General features: G+C 36.8%; 1 protein-coding gene across 3 annotated transcripts in view; it reads left to right on the forward strand.

Annotated features, from left to right (window-relative positions):
- LOC114473109 (mediator of RNA polymerase II transcription subunit 13-like) overlaps nucleotides 1-18,998 on the forward strand; it is a 136,518-nt gene extending 117,520 nt beyond the window's left edge. For 2 of the 3 annotated variants that reach the window (XM_028462507.1, XM_028462509.1), the window contains exons 14-31: nucleotides 245-341; nucleotides 431-645; nucleotides 1,082-1,260; nucleotides 1,371-2,302; nucleotides 3,445-3,624; nucleotides 3,748-3,977; nucleotides 5,186-5,384; nucleotides 6,447-6,738; nucleotides 6,958-7,210; nucleotides 8,170-8,358; nucleotides 8,434-8,657; nucleotides 10,154-10,296; nucleotides 11,059-11,217; nucleotides 11,675-11,839; nucleotides 12,795-12,958; nucleotides 15,642-15,806; nucleotides 17,093-17,202; nucleotides 18,561-18,998. In XM_028462507.1, the coding sequence (XP_028318308.1) occupies nucleotides 245-341; nucleotides 431-645; nucleotides 1,082-1,260; nucleotides 1,371-2,302; nucleotides 3,445-3,624; nucleotides 3,748-3,977; nucleotides 5,186-5,384; nucleotides 6,447-6,738; nucleotides 6,958-7,210; nucleotides 8,170-8,358; nucleotides 8,434-8,657; nucleotides 10,154-10,296; nucleotides 11,059-11,217; nucleotides 11,675-11,839; nucleotides 12,795-12,958; nucleotides 15,642-15,806; nucleotides 17,093-17,202; nucleotides 18,561-18,693 (4,029 nt within the window). In that variant the 3' untranslated portion in view covers nucleotides 18,694-18,998. The remainder of the gene's footprint in view (nucleotides 1-244; nucleotides 342-430; nucleotides 646-1,081; nucleotides 1,261-1,370; nucleotides 2,303-3,444; nucleotides 3,625-3,747; nucleotides 3,978-5,185; nucleotides 5,385-6,446; nucleotides 6,739-6,957; nucleotides 7,211-8,169; nucleotides 8,359-8,433; nucleotides 8,658-10,153; nucleotides 10,297-11,058; nucleotides 11,218-11,674; nucleotides 11,840-12,794; nucleotides 12,959-15,641; nucleotides 15,807-17,092; nucleotides 17,203-18,560) is intronic. The other variant, XM_028462508.1, reaches the window with a different exon arrangement.
- Nucleotides 18,999-19,209: the final 211 nt, after the last annotated feature.

The raw sequence follows: 19,209 nt of genomic DNA on the forward strand, positions 1-19,209 counted from the left end.
ATTTTTGACCAAAAAATTTAAAACGAAATCCCGCTAGTGTTCGGAATTTTAGATTATTATTAATATGCAAAAGATGTATTAATATATTTATTATACTGCACAATTGTGACCATCACCTACATATCTTGAGCAGTTTTTCCACTTTAAGATACAACTTCCAAAGTGGGAATTGAGTTTGTCCGATATTTCAGTGTTTTCACTTTGTCTGATGTTGTAGTGACACTTTTAATCTTTTCAAATGCAGACGGTTTACCCAAACCAGCACTCAAACAAGCTGTCGATATCAACAGAGGATCGACCAATTGGGAAAGAAGGTCGGGCAGCCATACCTTATCCTTCCAGTGAGTATTCAGCCAATGAGGATGAAGAAAACATTCCACGTGACGTCATCTTATCTCCTTTTTTTATCCACTTCTCTGTGTGTTTTCAGCAGTAGCAGATCTGCAGCGGATGTTTCCAACCCCGCCTTCTTTAGAGCAGCATCCAGCTTTCTCCCCCATTATGTCATACAGGGACACCCCCAGCCAAGAAGCCCCCCCGCCCAGCGGAGCAGCCGAACATCTGCCTTCCTTTGGTTTCACTCAGCACGACTACAGGATGGAAATGGAGGAGGGGGCTTCCAGTCCGAGGCAGGAGGATATCAAGGTGAGAAGTTTACCAGAGAAGTTCACAATGAGAAACGCCAAGAAAACGAGTTGACGAGATATTAGAAAATGTCTTCATTTTTAATGTTAGGTCAAGTCGTTTTGTGTAATTATTGATGGAAAACTTAACGTGGTAAACTCATATCACACTTGTTAAATTAAAGATTGCCAAAAATGTTGGAATAATCTGGAGAATTCAGTATCTCCTAAATGTAAAAGCTTTGATATGCAATGATTTATCTTCTCATTAGTTATTCTAATATTGCCTGGGTCAATACTCACTGAACTAAACTGGAGACAGTTTTTCGTTTTCAAAAAAGAGCAGTGAGAATTATTACTTTCTCACTCCTTAGTCTTACCCCTGTTTCGCAAACTTGTCATACTTAACATTTATCAAATCAACAAACTTCTTATTTTGTCTTTTTTCTTGTGTCCAGCCTCAGACCTGCTCCCACATGTTTGCACCACTATCCTGCCTTCCAAGCCAGACGTTGCCACCTCTGAAGATTCCTGATCAATGCTATTACCGTCCGTCCTGGACCCTCCTTCCCAAAATGGAGCATTTCCCAGCAGTCATGCATCCCCAAAGTTCAGCCTTTTCCAAAGACGGATACACGTGAGTAACAAATGTCAAAGGTCTTTGTAAAGAAGTTCTATTTTTAAGTTTTCTTGATGACCACAAGTATTTCAGTTTCTGCATTTACTAATTATTCTTTATGTTTTCAGGAACATTCCTAGTGTAAACGCCCTCACTGATCAGGACTATAGTCAGATGAGCGTCGCCTCTGCCTCCGTCAGCACCACCATGGGCATCCTCCCGTCTCCTGCCACTCCACGCTTCTCCGTGCCCACCCCTCGAACCCCTCGTACGCCGCGGGGCATTAACGCTGCAAACTCTGGGCAGGGCTCGGTGAAGCAGGACGGCACCGAGCTCAGCTCCCCGGTTTCCACCCCCTCCACCTGCCTCCACCTCAGCTCCGTGGACCCCCTGACTCGACCAGGGCCGTCTCTACCTGAAGCCCACAGCTTGTACACCATCCTCCTGCTGTCCGATTCCGTCCTCAGCGTCTTCAAAGATCGTAACTTTGACAGCTGCTGTATCTGTGCCTGCAACATGAATGTGAAAGGAGCAGATGTAGGGGTTTATATCCCAGATTCCACTTGTGAAGACCAATACAGATGCATGTGCGGCTACAGTGCCATTGTGAACAGGCGGCTGGCTCATGGAACAGGCCTTTTCCTGGAGGATGAGCTGGATATATTTGGCCGGTCATCTGAAGTAGGTCGAGCAGCAGAAAGGAGGCTGGCTCTGTGCCGACGGGACCCGACGATGGGCGACTCCTCAAGGGCGAAGCGATCGCAAGATGTGGCCTCGACTTCTCCATCAGTGATGGTTCTCCTCCAGGAGCAGTGCTCTCAGCCCATTTCTTCTCTGGCGTCGCTTCATCTTCCCCTCAGCTGTTCCTGTCATGGACGCAAGGGGGCGCTGCTACAGAGCTGGATGTCTGAGAAGCAGTGGGCAGACGGGAGCGACGCCTGTGTCGAGTGTTTCAACGCTTTAGAGCAAGGTCTGCAGTACGTGGATAATTCTACGGGAGGGAAAGTAGATCCTACTGTTGTCAGAAGTACAGCGTTCCACTCCTGGCCTCACACGAACGGTAGGTCACATGATGGGGGCTGCTAAACCAAGGTTTGGAACAGACACGGGCAACTGGTGGGCCAGGGGCCACAAGCGGCCCTCGAACTAAATTTGTGTGGCCGACAAAGTAAATGCACAAAATTACTCAAAAAAAACACATACAAATTACAACAAAAATACACAAAAAGAATTCAAAATAATGACTGCAAAAACACACAAAAATGACAACGAAAACGCATAAAACAACAAAAATATACAGTATGACAGCAAAAACACAAGAAATCCATAAAATAACAGAAAAACACACAAAACAACAAAACGAGAAATATTTATAAACAGGAAATACGACCACAAGAACACACAAAAATTACAACTAAGACACATAGAACAGTAAACTATATACAGTATGACAACAAAAAACCCAAAATAGCAGAAAGACACACAATTTTTTGTATAAAACAGGACATGGGGGCAACAAGAACACTCCAAAAACACACAAATGCTGCAAATACACACAAAACTACTGCAGTCACACAAAAATCCAAAAACACATAAAACAACAAAAATGTAGGACAACAAAAACACACACAAAAAAATCCAAAAACACACAAAATAACAACAAAACATACAAAATGGGATAATTTTTCTTTATAAAAACAAAACATAGCACAACAAAAACACACAAATGGACTCCAAATACACACAAAATGCCTGAAAAACACAAAAATGACAAAACATGAAACAACAAAAACACACAAAAAAATAAAAGAAACACGTAAAACGACACAACGTACAAAATGAGATTTTAAATGACTCCAAAAAAAACAACAAAAAACAACTCAAAATACATGAAATGAAAACAAACACAAAATGCCATAATTAATATTATTTTTTAAATGAGGAAATATATAAAATGACAGCACAAATACATCAAATGACTCCAAAAACATTTTCTGTGGCCCCTGCTGTGATGAAACTTGCCCATTTCTGGTTTACACACTAAACACCCATCACCTCTGTCTAAATATGATGAAATAATGTTTTATAATAGCTCTGGATTCTTTTTTTAAAAAAATATCCTGTTCTTCATGTTGTTTTTCTCTTGTGTAAAGATTCTGTTGACACCTGTACATCTGTTTGTTTGTGTGGTTTTCTCCAAAGTGGTGGAAATGAGCAAGTTGTCGTCACAGGACATGGTTCGCATGCTGCTGTCTTTGCAGCCTTTTCTGCAGGATGCAATTCAGAAAAAAAGGACAGGAAGGACATGGGAAAACATCCAGCATGTTCAGGGTCCGCTCACCTGGCAACAGTTTCACAAGATGGCAGGAAGAGGCTCCTATGGTGAGCTTTTACAATTAGTATCACTAAAACGACAACTCGTATTGTTTTATAATCTGGAAATATTTTTTAAAAGTGAAAAATAAGCAATGATTATGCATCTTTTTTTTTTTTTTTTTTTTTAAGGTTCGGAGGAGTCTCCAGAGCCGCTGCCCATTCCCACAGTGTTACTGGGCTACGATCGGGAGCGGGACTTCTTGGCCTTGTCCCCTTTGGCGTTGCCTTTTTGGGAGAAGTTGCTGCTGGAACCTTACGGAGGGCAACGTGACGTGGCCTACGTGGTCGTGTGTCCCAACAGTCCGTCTCTGCTGGATGCAGCCAGAGCTTTTTTCCGGGAACTTAACGCTGTTTACGAAGTACGTTGATCAGATTTTCAATTAGAGCTAGATTTGGGCTGTGTTTGAAAAGTCATACTAACGTACTACTCATGCTAAGTCTGATGTTAAAACAAGTTTGTGGTGCATTCACATAGTATGTACAGATTGAGTACGTGAGAAATACCGGATGTATACGATATTGGGACTTTTTTGTAAGTATGCACGGTGGGCACACTAGTCACACTCAATACCCATGATGCATTGCGAGCGGAACGTAAAATCGTCCTGGGACCGGTGTCACGTACTGAGTTTACCTCCATACTGAGATTATAACCCTAACACAACACCTAATCCAATAAACAAATAAAATACGTGTCCGTTCACTTTGAAAACAAAAATAAACAAAAATGAATTTTTTTTTTTTTTTTGCCAAAATTCATTTTCCGGTAGTGTGCATGCACATACAGTATATGTGCATATACAATCTCAGTACGATACGCACACAGTACATGACACTGGCTTCAAGCTAAAAATGAAACATTCCCTCCATTTTCTATGGAGGTAGATTTGTGTCTTTATTATTCAATAAAAAAAATATTACTTCAATCAAAAATAAACCTTTTCAATCAAAGAAAAAAGTGTTTTATTTTTTTAATTGAATAATAAAGACACAAATGCACTACCCATAATATGTCCCAAAAACAAAAAAGTTTTTTTGATTTGATTTTTTTTTTTTTATTATTATTAAAAGGTTGTTGTTTTTTGTTTTGATTGAATAATAGAGACACAAATCTAGCTCCATAGTTTTCTGTGTTTTTTTGTTACGCTTTTGTAAATAGGGCTCTTGTTTTGAAGTTAACCGGAAGTTTTGTCAGTAGCACAATGGAGGGTCTCAGAAAATGTCGACATGAAATGTGTTTCCGTGAGTTTTATTGATCAAATGTCCACATGTTGATATTCTACTTCGTCACGTTCTCCCTTATAATGTTTTCAAAACTGTTAATGGTGGAGAATCAACAGATATTTAGCCTCAGTGTGCTTCAGGTTTTTGTTGTTTAGGTTCCAAATGCATCTTGGGAAACTTAGAAGTATACTTCAATGGGAACGCTCATCATCCTAACCATGCTTATAGTATATACTCATTGAGTGTTTAGTGTGTCGCACTAAGTTAGGATACGATTTGGAACACAGCCTTGGATTTTTAAAACCTGCTCCATTTTCTAATGAGATGTTTAATCTATTCGTAGACCTGCCGCTTAGGAAAACACCGTCCATTGGCCAAAGTATCCCGGGATGGCCTCGTCTGTGTTGGAGAGGAGGTGGAGCCAGAGAAGCTGGATGAACTGGAGGTGGACCAGTGGTTGACTGGACCCTGGGCTGGACAGCAGCACACCGACAACCTCACCAAACTCAAACTCTACGCTTATACCTGCAAGCAGGTGCTTGGTAAGTAGAACTCTCTATTTCTCAAACGTTTTTGTGTGTTCCCCACTTTGAACGAAGAAGAACCACAAGCCCCACCTGCACTCAATGGCCCCCCAAGTAATCCTGACAAATAACACATTTTCAAATGTACTGATTGTCAGGAAATAATTGTTTGCAATCTGTGACAAAAATCATGAGAAAACAAAAAAGGAAATTTAGTGTATGCATGAAATAAACTAACAGGGAACACGTAACATCATGTTTCATAATACTACTAACATATATCATGAAAAAATTCAAACTAAAAAACTATATTAAACTAATCATAATCACCTGCATTAAACCCAAATGTAATGAATAAAAATGAAGTTAAAAAAAATAACTATACACCGTGCACGTATTATTTATTTTAATTATCAAGTCAAACCAATGCAATTCTGCAACACAACAAACCATTCAAAAACAACCTAATTTAAGAAGTTCAATAATACACTATAACACAATATTAATATTAAAAACACCTACAGGTATAGTACAAATTTCCTGAGGGAACAACAATGGTGCAAAATCCAAAAGCAATGTAAAACAGTGCAATCAAATGTTAAAATCTAAAAATTGCAAGGGCATTTCTACTTTCCTGTTTGGTTTTACTAGTCAGTAACACAAATCTTAAAACCAAAGAACGCAATGTGCAAACAACACAATGTAATCGTAAAGTGTCACGGCAAATTTGCGTTTGACCTCATTTGGAGACATTATTTTTGCCCTGGTTGAATGATGGAGTCCAGTCAGAGCATGATGTATTTATAAAAAAAGATTTATTATAAACTAAATGTAAAAGTGTACACTTGGTTGCCTGGTGGGAAGGCCAGCCCTTCCTGTAAGTGCAAACTAGGGTACATGAATGTTGAAATAGCTTATTTTCCTGCATAAAATCTGCGACCCACTTGAGATCAAACTGGTCTGTATTTGGCCCCTGAACTAAAACCAGTTTGACACCCCTGCTCTTACCTAATCTAATGAAATTCATCCAATTTTACTGTGTCAGCATAAACCTTTGCACTATTTTTCTCCTCTTTGCAGGTCCTCAGCTTTCCACCCTGACTGTGGACAGCAGCCTCCTGTTGTCTCCTAAAGCACAGCCGGCGGGAAACGCAGCATCCGCGCCACAGTCCTCCTCCTCCTCCTCCTCCTCCTCCTCCGCTGGGCCTCAGACTAGAGTCCTCGATGCAGATCAAGCTTCAGGCGCCGTCAACTCGACAAGTGCCTCGACTCCAACAGGAACCAGCTCTGGCCCTACAGGAGACGCGAACGAACCCAAAGCTTCCTATTGCTCGACGCCACCAGCAAACGCACCAACAGAAAACTCTGAAGTGTAAGACTTTAGGTGTTAAATGTAGAGTGTCAAGTATAAGTTCTGTTATTTGATGGAAATTGTACTCAAGTACAAGTCATACATAAAATACTCATGCCCCTACGTTTGTTTTTGGTAATAAATCAATGAAAGAAAGTTAATTACAGTAATATGAGAGCTTGTAATCCATTACTTTCACCTCTGCTAGTTGAACATCTTTCTTTATCTGCTCTTTCTCAGCTCGTCTGAACATTCCAGAATCGGCATCCCCACCGTGGCCGACTCTACAGAAAGCTTCTCAAACCCACCAGCGATTGTCATTTACATCATCGATGCTTTTGTAAGTTTAAGTGGAGCCAGAAATGAATCTGGAGAGGAGGAGGAGACGGAGGAGGAGGAGTCGGGCAGCGTTTGGCTCCTCGGGCTGATTCGATGCTACACTGAGATGTTACAGACGTTGCCTGAAGCCATGAGACCTGCACTAGTGCTACAGGTATAAACATGATAATAATAATCTGATTATTATTGCACAACACCGTATTAGGGCCACATTAAAATAATAAATAAAGATATGGGCGCTACGGTATTTAGAGAATAAAGTTAAAATTTTATGAGATTAAAGTCATAATATTTCACTATTATATTATATTATATCACTATCGGTTTTAGTTGCATTTACTTCAACGAGGAATTCTGAGCGCTATACCAGTGTGTACGAGTTTTTAAAAATATATATAATATAAAATTATGACTTTAATCTTGAAATATTACGACTCTATTCTCAAAATATTACAACTTTAATCTCGTAATATTACGACTTTAATCTAATAATATTACAACTTTATTCTCATAAAATTACGACTTTATTCTCAAAATATTACGTCTTTAATCTAAGAAAATGATGACTTTATTCTCAAAATATTACGTCTTTAATCTAAGAAAATTATGACTTTATTCTCAAAATATTACGACTTTAATCTAGCAAAATCACAACTTTATTCTCATAAAATTACGACTTTAGTTTTGAAATATTATGACTTTAATCTACCAAAATTATGATTTTACTCTCATAGAATTACGACTTTAATCTTGAAATATTATGACTTTAATCTACCAAAATCATGACTTTGTTCTCATAAAATTAGTATTCTGGCTCGAAGTATTCCAACTTGAACAAAATTACGCCTTTATTTTCATAAAATTATGACTTTAATCTCACAATATTCCGACTTTAATAAAATTCTGACATTATTCTCATGAAATTACGACTCTATTCTCAAAATATTACGTCTTTGATCTTAGAAAATTATGACATTATTCTCCTTGTGACGACTTTAATCCCGTAGTGCTCAGATTTCTTATTTCCATGTGACCCTAATCTGTTATCGTGCAATTGAAACACTTAATAATAATAAACAATGCGTACTAACCAGTCCTGTGTGTGTATTCCAGGTGGTTCCATGTCGGTGTGTTCTCCAGCCGGCCAGTGGTGAGAACCAGCTGTACCTGCAGCAGCTTCGCTCTCTGGCTTTTTCCTGTTACTCCCAGTGCCGACGTCTCTTAGCTCCACAAACACACATAAAGTCCCTCACTGGCTTTGGTCCGGTGTCCACGGTTAATGCAGTACTTAAAAGACCTGAGGTGAGGCTGAACATGATGTCCTGTTTGATTAAACCTCCAGAATTCGCTTACATTGGGTTTATTCTGTGTTTTCAGCATCCCAGTCCACTTCAGCTCTACTCGCCACCATTTATTCTTGGTCCAACGCGTCCCAAGCAGCCAGAACCAGGAGAGATTTGGGCTGAGATTCATCCTAAATATAATGTGCTGTTTGTCGGCTATTGCCTGTCACATGACCAGCGATGGCTCCTGGTGTCGTGTACGGACCAGCAGGGGGAGCTCCTTGAGACGTGCATCATCAACATTGATGTTCCCAATAGGTGAGAATGGGTTGTGGTCAATTATAATTGTAATTAATAATTAATTACAAAAATGAAATAATTAAAATTCTAATTGTAGTTGAAGAAAATGTGTTGCTGTTATAATAATAATTGAGTTCAGATAATTCACTTTGTAATTGTAATTGGCATAAAAATTTTAGAATTTTAAATTTGAGTTTTTCTCAAGATAAGGCTATCACATAACCATAAGAACTAGCTCAAATATGATGAGCACATTTAAACTGTGGTGAAAATGCAGTAAGGCATGAAAAATAACAAAAATGTGAAAAACACCCACATTTCAGAGGTTTTAAAAACTTTTTTTTTTAATTCTGAGAAAAACCTATCAAAAAACCCTGAAAACATTTTATGGGTTTATTTCTTTCAGGCTGAGTATTAATTGTAATTTAAATTTAGTCATTGAGATTGTAATTGTCATTGACTTTCAGGGGAAAAATAATAATTGTAAATGTAATTGTTAATGGAAAAAATGCTGTAATCGTAATTGATTTGTATATTAACCTGGAAAATTGAAGACGTAATTATAATTAAAAAATCCCTGGTTACAAGTATGGGTTTAATGATTTGTTCCTAGCAACAATTTAATTCAAATCACAATTTGATGTTGCCGATTCGATTCAAAAATTATATTGTTTAATTTACAACATTTCGATCTGAAACGATTCACTGACGTGAAATCGATTCAGTAGCTTTTTAGCCAAAAATATTAATTTAACCAGTGTGACTGTGAAATAAATACCTGAATACTGTACAGTGCAGGAGAGGTTTCATAAAGTTCCTGATGTTTCTTGTAAGGGAATCGTCTATAAAGTCATTATGGACACAAACAAACAAGTAAACAACATTTAATGTCAAATGTATTTACATTTTATTTGAATAAAAGTCCAACCAACACTTCAGTTTAAATTAACAGCATGTTATACTTTTCTGCTTTCATTTTCATACATATTTGGTTTACCTGATTTTTCTGTTTGTTTTTTCAATAATTGCTATCAAGTGCAATCCTCTATCTGTGTCATATTTATTTATTGTACCAACAGGCCAGTTTATATTTTTATACTGTGGGTTATGGTGATGTATATATTGTGCTGAGTAGTATTATAGTATTATATATTTGTGTTATGTCATTCCTCATTTCTCATTCTTGGAGAGCACCTTCATTTTGTTGTATATGTTTTTCAATGACAATAAGAGCTTCTATTCTATTTTTATCTATAAAAAAAACACTGATATTAAAATAAAAAATGAAGTGCACCCAACATCTGTCCAGGGTAAATGAGCAGTGGTCGATACTTTCAACATGCCTGAAGCTTCTGCAGAGCTAATGCTAACAAGCTAACGCTGGGAGCTGATCACACAGCAGAATAAATGTTTTTCCAAGAGAAAGAAATCATGAAAATGTTTAATTTGAGATATTTCCTACATTGTTTAAAGTGTTTTTTTTTTTTTTTTTACTTTTTTTTATTTTTTATTAGAGCACGACGACCAAAGATTTCAGCTCGAAAGATTGGACTACAGAAGCTGTGGGATTGGTGTATTGGACTCATTCAGATGACATCACTGCCATGGAGGATTGTTATTGGCCGACTAGGCAGACTCGGCCACGGAGAACTAAAAGGTCCCTATACGTTTTGACCTTTGTTTTATTTACTTTTTAATTTTATTTTTACCTTGTCTGCGCATACTGTCGAAGGTCAACACTACATGTAGTGCAATTTTTTTGCGACAGCTATGCATGTTTTATTATTGCAATTAAATAAGTACATGTGTTTTATTGCATAATTGTGACCATCACCAGCCCTCCCTAAAGAAGGGTGAGAAAAACTTTATTAAAGGGAGAATATAAATAGAGAGGGCAGTGTTACACCTATGTGAGGGGAAAGGAACAGGGGAGAGGGAGTCAGGGTAGGACAAAACATGTTTTAACGTACATTACTAGATAGAGGATGTTGTGTTTATGTTCGATTTCAACCTTAACACTGATTCAGAAAAAAACTGCAAAAACTAAAATTATTTTCCTGCCCTGATATTGTCTATTCTTTTTTTTTTTTAACTCTCTTTTTATTTAGAAAGGCACATTTCCTTCACAAACATTATTCACAACAATATTGATTTCAAAATATAGAAAAGGATTGTTATAGTTGTTAAATTCAGGTGATAATCTGTCCATACTGCCCTTTTGTGTGTGTTTTGTTACACATTGTACACTGTTACATTTGAAAACAATGAGATGTTGTCTATTCTATGGGTTTTTATTAGTACCATCTGTGATACACGCACACTTATAGCCGAACTGTATTGTTTTTGCTTGTGTTTCTAATATTCCCAGAACTATTTTTGAACCCAGATATGTATCTCTCTCTAACTCTGTGACCTTCAGACTGGAGCTCCCTCCTGGGGGAGCACTCCCTCCATTCAATAGGACGCCAGCTGAGGGAGGCGTGTCGTATGTGTGGAATCTCAGCTGCAGAATCTCCCAGCATCCTCAGTGCCTGCCTTGTCGCGATGGAGCCACAGGGCTCGTTGGTCGTTATGCCGGGTAAATAACACCTCCCTGCTCCAATGACTGATTCCGTATGCCATTGCCCTTATTTTAACCTGTCTGTGTGTGGTGGATGGGCTTTGGAAGGGAAGGTGTTTCTTAACTTGGTAAAAAGCACTTTGAGCTGCATTCTTTGTATGAAAAGCGTTTTTTTTTTTTTTTTTTTTTTTTTTAAATAAATAAAGATTCATTTATTTTATCAAACATAATTTTTTTCCTTACTTTATTGAATTGATGGGCCTAAGTAAAACCAGACAGTGTAAATAATTATTTTGAAAATAATACTGAATTATCAGAATTTTTTTTTTAAACTGATTTAATTCTAACAACATCTATTGACATTGTTGATCAAATTCCAGTCATTTGTAATGATAACTTTGGAAGAAATATAGATTTTATTTTGTGAGGATAAAAACACTATTTTTGAAACGTGTGTGTGTGCGTGTGTCTCCAGATGCTGTGACCATGGGCTCAGTGTTTGGTCGTAGCACTGCGTTGAACCTGCAGACCTCACAGCTGAACACGCCTCAGGACGCTTCCTGTACGCACATACTTGTCTTCCCAACGTCTGCCACCACCCAGCTGGCCCCCAGCTCCTACCCCACCGAGGACAACAACGGTACAAAGCTTTTATTTTATTGTTGTTTGATACATTTCAGTCAGTTTGAGTTTACCAAGAAACAATTACCGGTACCTGAATAATAAGCTTTTAGTTGTACGTAATGTACTGCATGAACTAAAGCACATATCTCGTAGCACTATATTATAAGTTGAGAATGAATAAACATATCTCTATAAAATAAAAAAAAAAATATCAATTTCAAAATAATACACATTTGACATTTTCAACAAGGGATTTGACTATTAACAAATGCAAAATCCAATAAACTAAACACACCAGCCTCACAACGAATATAATGGAAAATGAAATACTGCCTCTTTTTAAATTTAAATTTTAATATTTTTAAATCTTTTATAACCATGCACTTGAATACTGATTAACTTTTTTTTTTTATTTTGACAGACTTTTACCATACCTTGTGTTGTTTTTATGATGATTGTGTTGTTGAATGATGTTGGGAGGGGCATAGGCAATTTCAGTGCAATGAAATTGCCTATGCCCCATTGCACTCAAGGGGCTACTTGAGTGCAATGACAATAAAAAAGATTCTATAAAAAATATAAGAACACTAAATGGATGATGAAATAAATACTCCAATCGAGCTATTAAGTAAATAAGAACAAAAAAAAACAAACAAAATGATTTTTCAAACTGCATATTTCGCATAATGTGTGTGATATGTAACAAACACTGGTTATTATTTTCATAGCTGTTTACAATCATTATTATATGATATTATATATTATTATATTCATACTTTGTTTAATCATTTCATCAAGATTGTTCCACAAAACCACCCCACAAATGGAAATACACATTTTAAATTAAACTGAGCATGAAGTTGTTTCAAGTTTACTTTCCCTCCAAAGTTATAATTATAGATTATAACCCCTCCGTCTATCAACTATCAATGATAGAATTACTGACGATGTTTTAAATGTTCACCTCTCAGACGACATGTTTGATCTTCCCTTCCCTGATGAACTGGAGAATGACATCGGCCATGACATGATGCTGATCACAGGGAACCTCCACCCGTCACCCAACACCTCCCCCGTGCCCTCGCCGGGCTCTCCCAACGGGATGGGAATGGGATCACATTTCCAGAACACTCGGGTAAGTCAGGAGTTAAAACAAAGGGGCTGTAAAACTGTGATGGTCTGATCTGAGGGCCACATTCTCAAAATCTTCCAGAATAATGACCAAACTGAGAAAAAATACAAGAATAAACAAAAGGTTTTGTGGTTATTTTGCTTCTTTTTTTTTTTTTTTTTGTTTCTTTAATTTTTTTGTATTTTGCTTTTTTGTGTGTTTTTAGTCCCATTGTGTAACTTTGTTGTCATTTTGTGTGTTTTTTTTAGTCCCATTGTGCAACTTTATTGTCATTTTGTGTCTGTTATTTTGTGTGATTTTGGAGTAATCTTCTGTGTTTTTGTTGTTTTAGGTTTTTTTCCAAGTCATTTTGTGAAATTTTTGGTTGACATTTGGTGTCTTTTAATGTCCCTTTGTGTGTTTTGGGATTTATTTTGTGCATTGACTTTCGGGGCTGCACAAAATTAAATCGAGGGCTGCATGTGGCCCCGGACCACCAGTTGCTCATGTCTGAGTTAAAGTAAAGTCCGCATGCCGTTGGTTGGATGGAAATAACACCTTCACAGTGGTTCATATATCCTGAAATATGCTTTGATGTGGACATTTTGCATTTTTTTTGATCCTTTCATTTTTGTATTTTCTTGTTTCATGTGTTTTTAATCATTTTGTGCATTTTTGTTGCCATTTGTGTTTTTTGAGTCCCATTGTGCAACCTTTTGGTCATTTTTTTTTTTTTTTGCCTTTGTCTGTTATTTTGTGTGTTTTTGTTGTTTTGTATTTATTTCCAAGTCACTGTGCATTTTTTGTTGTTATTTTGTGTATTTTTTTACTCCCATTGTGCAACTTTATTGTTATTTTGTGAATTTTTGGTTGACATTTTGTCTTTTAATGTCCTTTTGTTTGTTTTTGCAATATATTTTGTGCATTGACTTTGGGGGCCGCCCAAAATTAGATCGAGGGCTGCATGTGTGCAGTTGCCCACGTCTGAGTTAAAGTAAAGTCCACCTGTAGTTGGTTGGATGTGAACAACACCCTCACAATGTTTCATATATCATGAAATATGCTTTGATGTGTGGAGTTAAACGCTGCCACTTATTAACTTTAAAAGTTGATAAGTGACAGTTAAGAATTTCTAGTTGAATTGAAACCCTTGACTAGCACGAAACCGATGACGCTCACAAAACGATGCGTGAATGCCAGACGTGCTTCTTTTTGATGATGATGAGGAGGAGGAGGAGGAGATTTGGATCACTGGAGCGTGTCGGTGAGACTGAAAGTCGTAGTTGTTCAGGTTCAGATCTGATTCTGCACTTTGAAGCCGAGCTTACTGACACACAAACACTGGATATTATCGCACGAGAAGCCAAGCCAAGTCTAATAGGTGTGGAGGAATTTGTCTCGAAGGCACGGTCGTGTTGACAGCCTGTGTTTCAAACATCTGATGTATTACATACCTGTACAGTACTGACAAACTGTGGGAACAGGGACGATGAATTGAAAGTGTAATTTTCTAACTATAATGTGGTTTCCTACTAGCCTGTATGTCAATTGTATAGGTTGCTCAACTTATATAAATGCTGCAGATATAGGGACGTGTGATACTGTGTATATATATATATAGATTTTTTTTTTTACCTGATGTAGATTTTAATAAGCTGAAGTTAAACAATACTCTAAGACTGGGTTTTCAAACTTGTGGGATCGCCTGAAAATAAATTTGGGGCACCTGAAATGTCTAGTAATAATCAATTAAATTACTGATTAAAATTATATATTTTTAAAAGTCATTATTTATTTATTTTCAAATAAAAACACTTCACGTGCAATTTCAACTGATGACTGATGACTTTCACAAATATAAATCTAGTTAGTGACCCCTTTGGGGTCGCCTGAAATGTCTAGTAATAATAAAATAAAGTAAATTACTGATCAAAATTATAAGTTATTATTATTATTATTATTATTATTATTATTATTATTATTATTTTTTTTTATTTTTATTTTTTTCAAATAAAATCACCACACATGCAATTTCAACTGATGTATTCACTTTCTCAAATATAAATCTAGTTTATGACCCTTGTGGGGTTGCCTGAAATGTCTAATATTATTAAAATTAAATTACTAATTAAAATTATATATTTTGAAATAATTATTATTACTATTATTTTTTTTCCACATAAAAACACCACACAATAAATTTCAAATAAATGTATTCTGTACTTTATCTTTCTCAATTATAAATCTAGTTAAAATAAAATGCTGTAAGAAATTATATATATTGTGCACTAATTCTGGCTACTCTGTGTTTGCACATTTTGATGCTAATAAGTAAAAACTTAAGGTACTTATTAATAACTCTGAATCAATTCCTCACATTTGCAGCCACTAGGTGGCAGTAGTTGCTCACAATCTGTGAAGTGGTCATGGATGTAGTGGATAGAAATGGTTCTCTGCTCTAGTTCGCTGGTCATAGCTTGATCAGATAAGTCCAAAGTAGATTCAACCACGTACTGTAGAACATAAATGGAGGTTTTTTTTTTAAATGCATAAGCATGTTGACAATAGTGAACGGTTTTTTTTGTTCTGCTCTCCTTTTGCATCATCATCATCATCATCTTAAAGGATTTATGAAAGAAGCAAAAACATCCAGAGCTGTGAATTGTATGTTTATCATTGATAACGGGGGTCTCTCCTGTCCCTGCAGAGCCAGGGGGAGCGTCTCTTGTCCAGGGACAATCCTCCAGAGGAACTGAAGCAGCAGCCGCTAGCTCTGGGCTATTATGTCTCCACTGCTCAGGCTAACGGACTTCCTCATTGGTTCTGGGTGTCATGTCCTCAAGCTGAGAGTCAGTGTCCACTCTTCCTGAAGGTACTGAAAAAACACTCAAGGGTTTAGGAATTATTTTCCCATGTCAATTTACGGATGCACATTGATTAATCCCTCTGAAATAGAAAATTAGTTTAAATGATTTGTAAATATTGGGAGAACCCTTGCTTTTAAGGTCCCTTCAACAAAAACAAGACTAAACTAGGGAGTTCCTCAGGGGTCGATTCTGGGGTCTCTTCTGTTTTTAATTTTTATTAATGGTTATTTAGTTATGGTGAAGTCTGAGTGCTGCCAACCTATATTATTTGCAGATGTTACAAATATTGCTATATTGCAATATTGACTTTGAAGGCTTAATCAGGAATGTCAGTATTACCTTGGATCAGACCTCATAATGGTTCCAGATAAACAAGCTTTCCTTGAATATGAACAAATCCACAGTATATAGCCTACTTCTTGAAAACATAAAACAAACTTTCCCTATACAGCACTCAATAATATTATTTAATAACATGGAAATCAATAGTGTCTAGCACTAAATGTCTTGGTGTAGTAATAGATTTTTCTTAGTAAGTCAACCCTGTCTTACACCACTCTATTATAGCCTAATTTATCCATATTTGATTTACTGTAATAATGTCTGGGCCACTTCTCATCCCTCACAGCTTAAACAGATACATTTAATACAGAAGAGATTTTCAAGAATGATTTCTAACGCAACCATCCAAACGCCATCTACACCTTTATTCAGAAAATACAAAATCTTGTCAGTCTTTTCCATTAACACATTCCAAACATCATTCATCACAAACGAGACATCACAAATACCTTCCTAAATTATTTCCGGTTTTCAGCAGACATCCACTGTTATTCAATAAGAAGTCGGGTGAACTTTAATTTACCATATTGTCGTACATCTACTCATAAATGCTTTATAAACTTTTGTGTTTCCCAAATATGGAACTCTCTTAACAAATCCTGAATAAATCATTCTACATACAAAACATTTTGTCCAAGCAATAACGTATAATGAGCACTGTAAAATGAACTCACTCTCTTGTTTCCATTACAATACAGGCTTGTTCTGTTGTGTCTTTTTCGTTTGTTTTTTAAATTTTCTTTGCTGTTTCTTTTTAAGAAAATATTGCAAACATTTTTTTTGAGGGGAGGATATTTTATAAGCCGTTAGGCTTCATTCTTCTCCTGCACAATCCTTATCTTGTCATCATGTATCTTCGTATGAGTGCAAATAAATAAATAAATGACACATGATTCTGTGTTCAACAGTGAGTCAATAGTTTTTTTTAATCACACGTTTATGCTTTCAGGCCTCTCTGCACCATCATATATCTATAGCACAGTCAGATGAGATGGTGTCAGATAAGACCAAGAGAGTTCCTCATCCCTTAGACTCAAAAACCACCTCTGATGTGCTCAGGTAAGTAAACTCAGTTATTGCATATTGCTTATTTGGCCTTTCACACATTAAAAGTTTAGTTTTGTTTTCCCATTAACTGGAAAACTGTCCAGCAAGTTCATTTTGTCTTTTTTTAATAATATGTTAAGGTTTCATTTATCCAGACAACTTTTTTCCAGGAAATTTACTTCGAAATGTACTTTGATCTCCTGCAGACGCCTCTGAGGAAGACTGACAGTTGGCAGTCAAAATTTCCAAGTAAATTTCCTGAGAAATTTTGTCTGAATAAAAGAAACATTAACATATTATTTCAAAAAGGAAGACAAAATATTTGAACTTATTCTTTGAACTGTCAATCTTTCTCAGAGGTGTCTGCAGGATATCAAATTAAATTTCCTGAAAAAGGTTGTCTGAATAAATGAAAGACACAATTTACTTTGATCTCCTGACATGTTTCGACTGCTAACTGTCAATCTTCCTTAGAGGCATCTGCATCAAAGTAGATTTCAAAAGGTACATTTTCTAAAAAAAAGTTGTCTGAATAAATTAAACCATAACATATTGTTTGAAAAAAGAAGACACAATTGACTTCGAAATTTACTTTGATCTCCTGACATGTTTCGACTGCCAACTGTCAGTCTTCCTTAGAGGCATCTGCAGGAGATCAAAGTAAATTTCAAAAGTACATTTTCTGAAAAAAGTTGTCTGATTAAACGAAACCGTAACATTTTTTTTAAAGACTGCATTTACTTGGAAATGTACTCTTTGATCTGCTGACATGTTTTGACTGTCAACTGTCAGTCTTCCTTAGAGGCATCTGCAGGAGATCAAAGTACATTTCAAAGAAAAATGTGTCTGAATAAATGAAACCTTAACATAGTATTTAAAAAAAAAGACGACAAAATTTACTTGGTTTGCTTGGAAAGGTACTTTGATCTCCTGACATGTTTCGACTGTCAGTCTTCCTCAGTGACGTTTGCCGGAGATCAAAGTCACTTTCTTGAAAAAAGTTGTCTGAATAAATGAAACTATAATATATTATTTGAAAAAAGAAGAAACAATTTACTTGGAAATTTACTTTCATCACCTGACATGTTTCGACTGCCAACTGTCACTCTTCCTCAGTGGCGTCTGCAGGAGATCGAAGTAAATTTCAAAGTATATTTCCTGGAAAATATTTGTCTTAATAAATTAAATCTAAAAATATTATTTAAAAAAAAAAAAGACAATCTTTCGACTTCCTCAGAGGCGTCTACAGGAGATCAAAGTGCATTTTGAAGTAAATTTCCTGAAAAACGTTGTCTGAATAAATGAAACATTCACATATTATTGGAAAACTGTCTATCCTATTGTCTCTGACGAGTGTTTCCCCTGCACAGGTTTGTGTTGGAGCAGTACAACGCCCTCTCATGGCTCACTTGTACTCCTGCCACCCAGGATCGGCAGTCCTGCCTGCCCGTCCATTTGGCCGTACTGACTCAAATGTACAACGCCAACCTGAATATGCTTTAGCTGTGGGAGATTTTGAAGGACAACCTTGGGTGACTGATGGTCGCTGTCATTTATTTTGTGCCTACGGATTTGTTTGACCACCAGAGAGCGTCGGAGGTCCTTCAACAATCAGGACAAGGCAAATCAGACATGTTCCACACCTGGATTGTAGCAAATCAGAGGAGAATGGTAAACCATGACACGTTGAAACCCAATGCAGTTTGGACTTTAGAGGTGAAACGCATGATTTGAATTCAATATATTTATCACACGAGGAACGAACTCGGAGGTGGAAACATTTCTTCTGCGATATTTGCAAAAAAAAAGAAGCTTCGTCCGACTCTTCTTATACCATCACTTGTGACTTCTGTGCAGGGCCGCTATTTTCATACTCAACAACCAGCGAAAAGGAGACGGGAGTCCTGCTTCATTCAGGATGCGTTCACACATTTTGTACAGAACTGCACAATGGGTTTCTTTTTTTTTCTACCTTTACTTCAAACGTCCCAGACGCTCCAAAGATGGGCGTTTGATAAT

The sequence above is a fragment of the Gouania willdenowi genome, chromosome 12 (genome assembly GCF_900634775.1).
Source record: "Gouania willdenowi chromosome 12, fGouWil2.1, whole genome shotgun sequence".
Classification (NCBI taxonomy): domain Eukaryota; kingdom Metazoa; phylum Chordata; class Actinopteri; order Blenniiformes; family Gobiesocidae; genus Gouania; species Gouania willdenowi.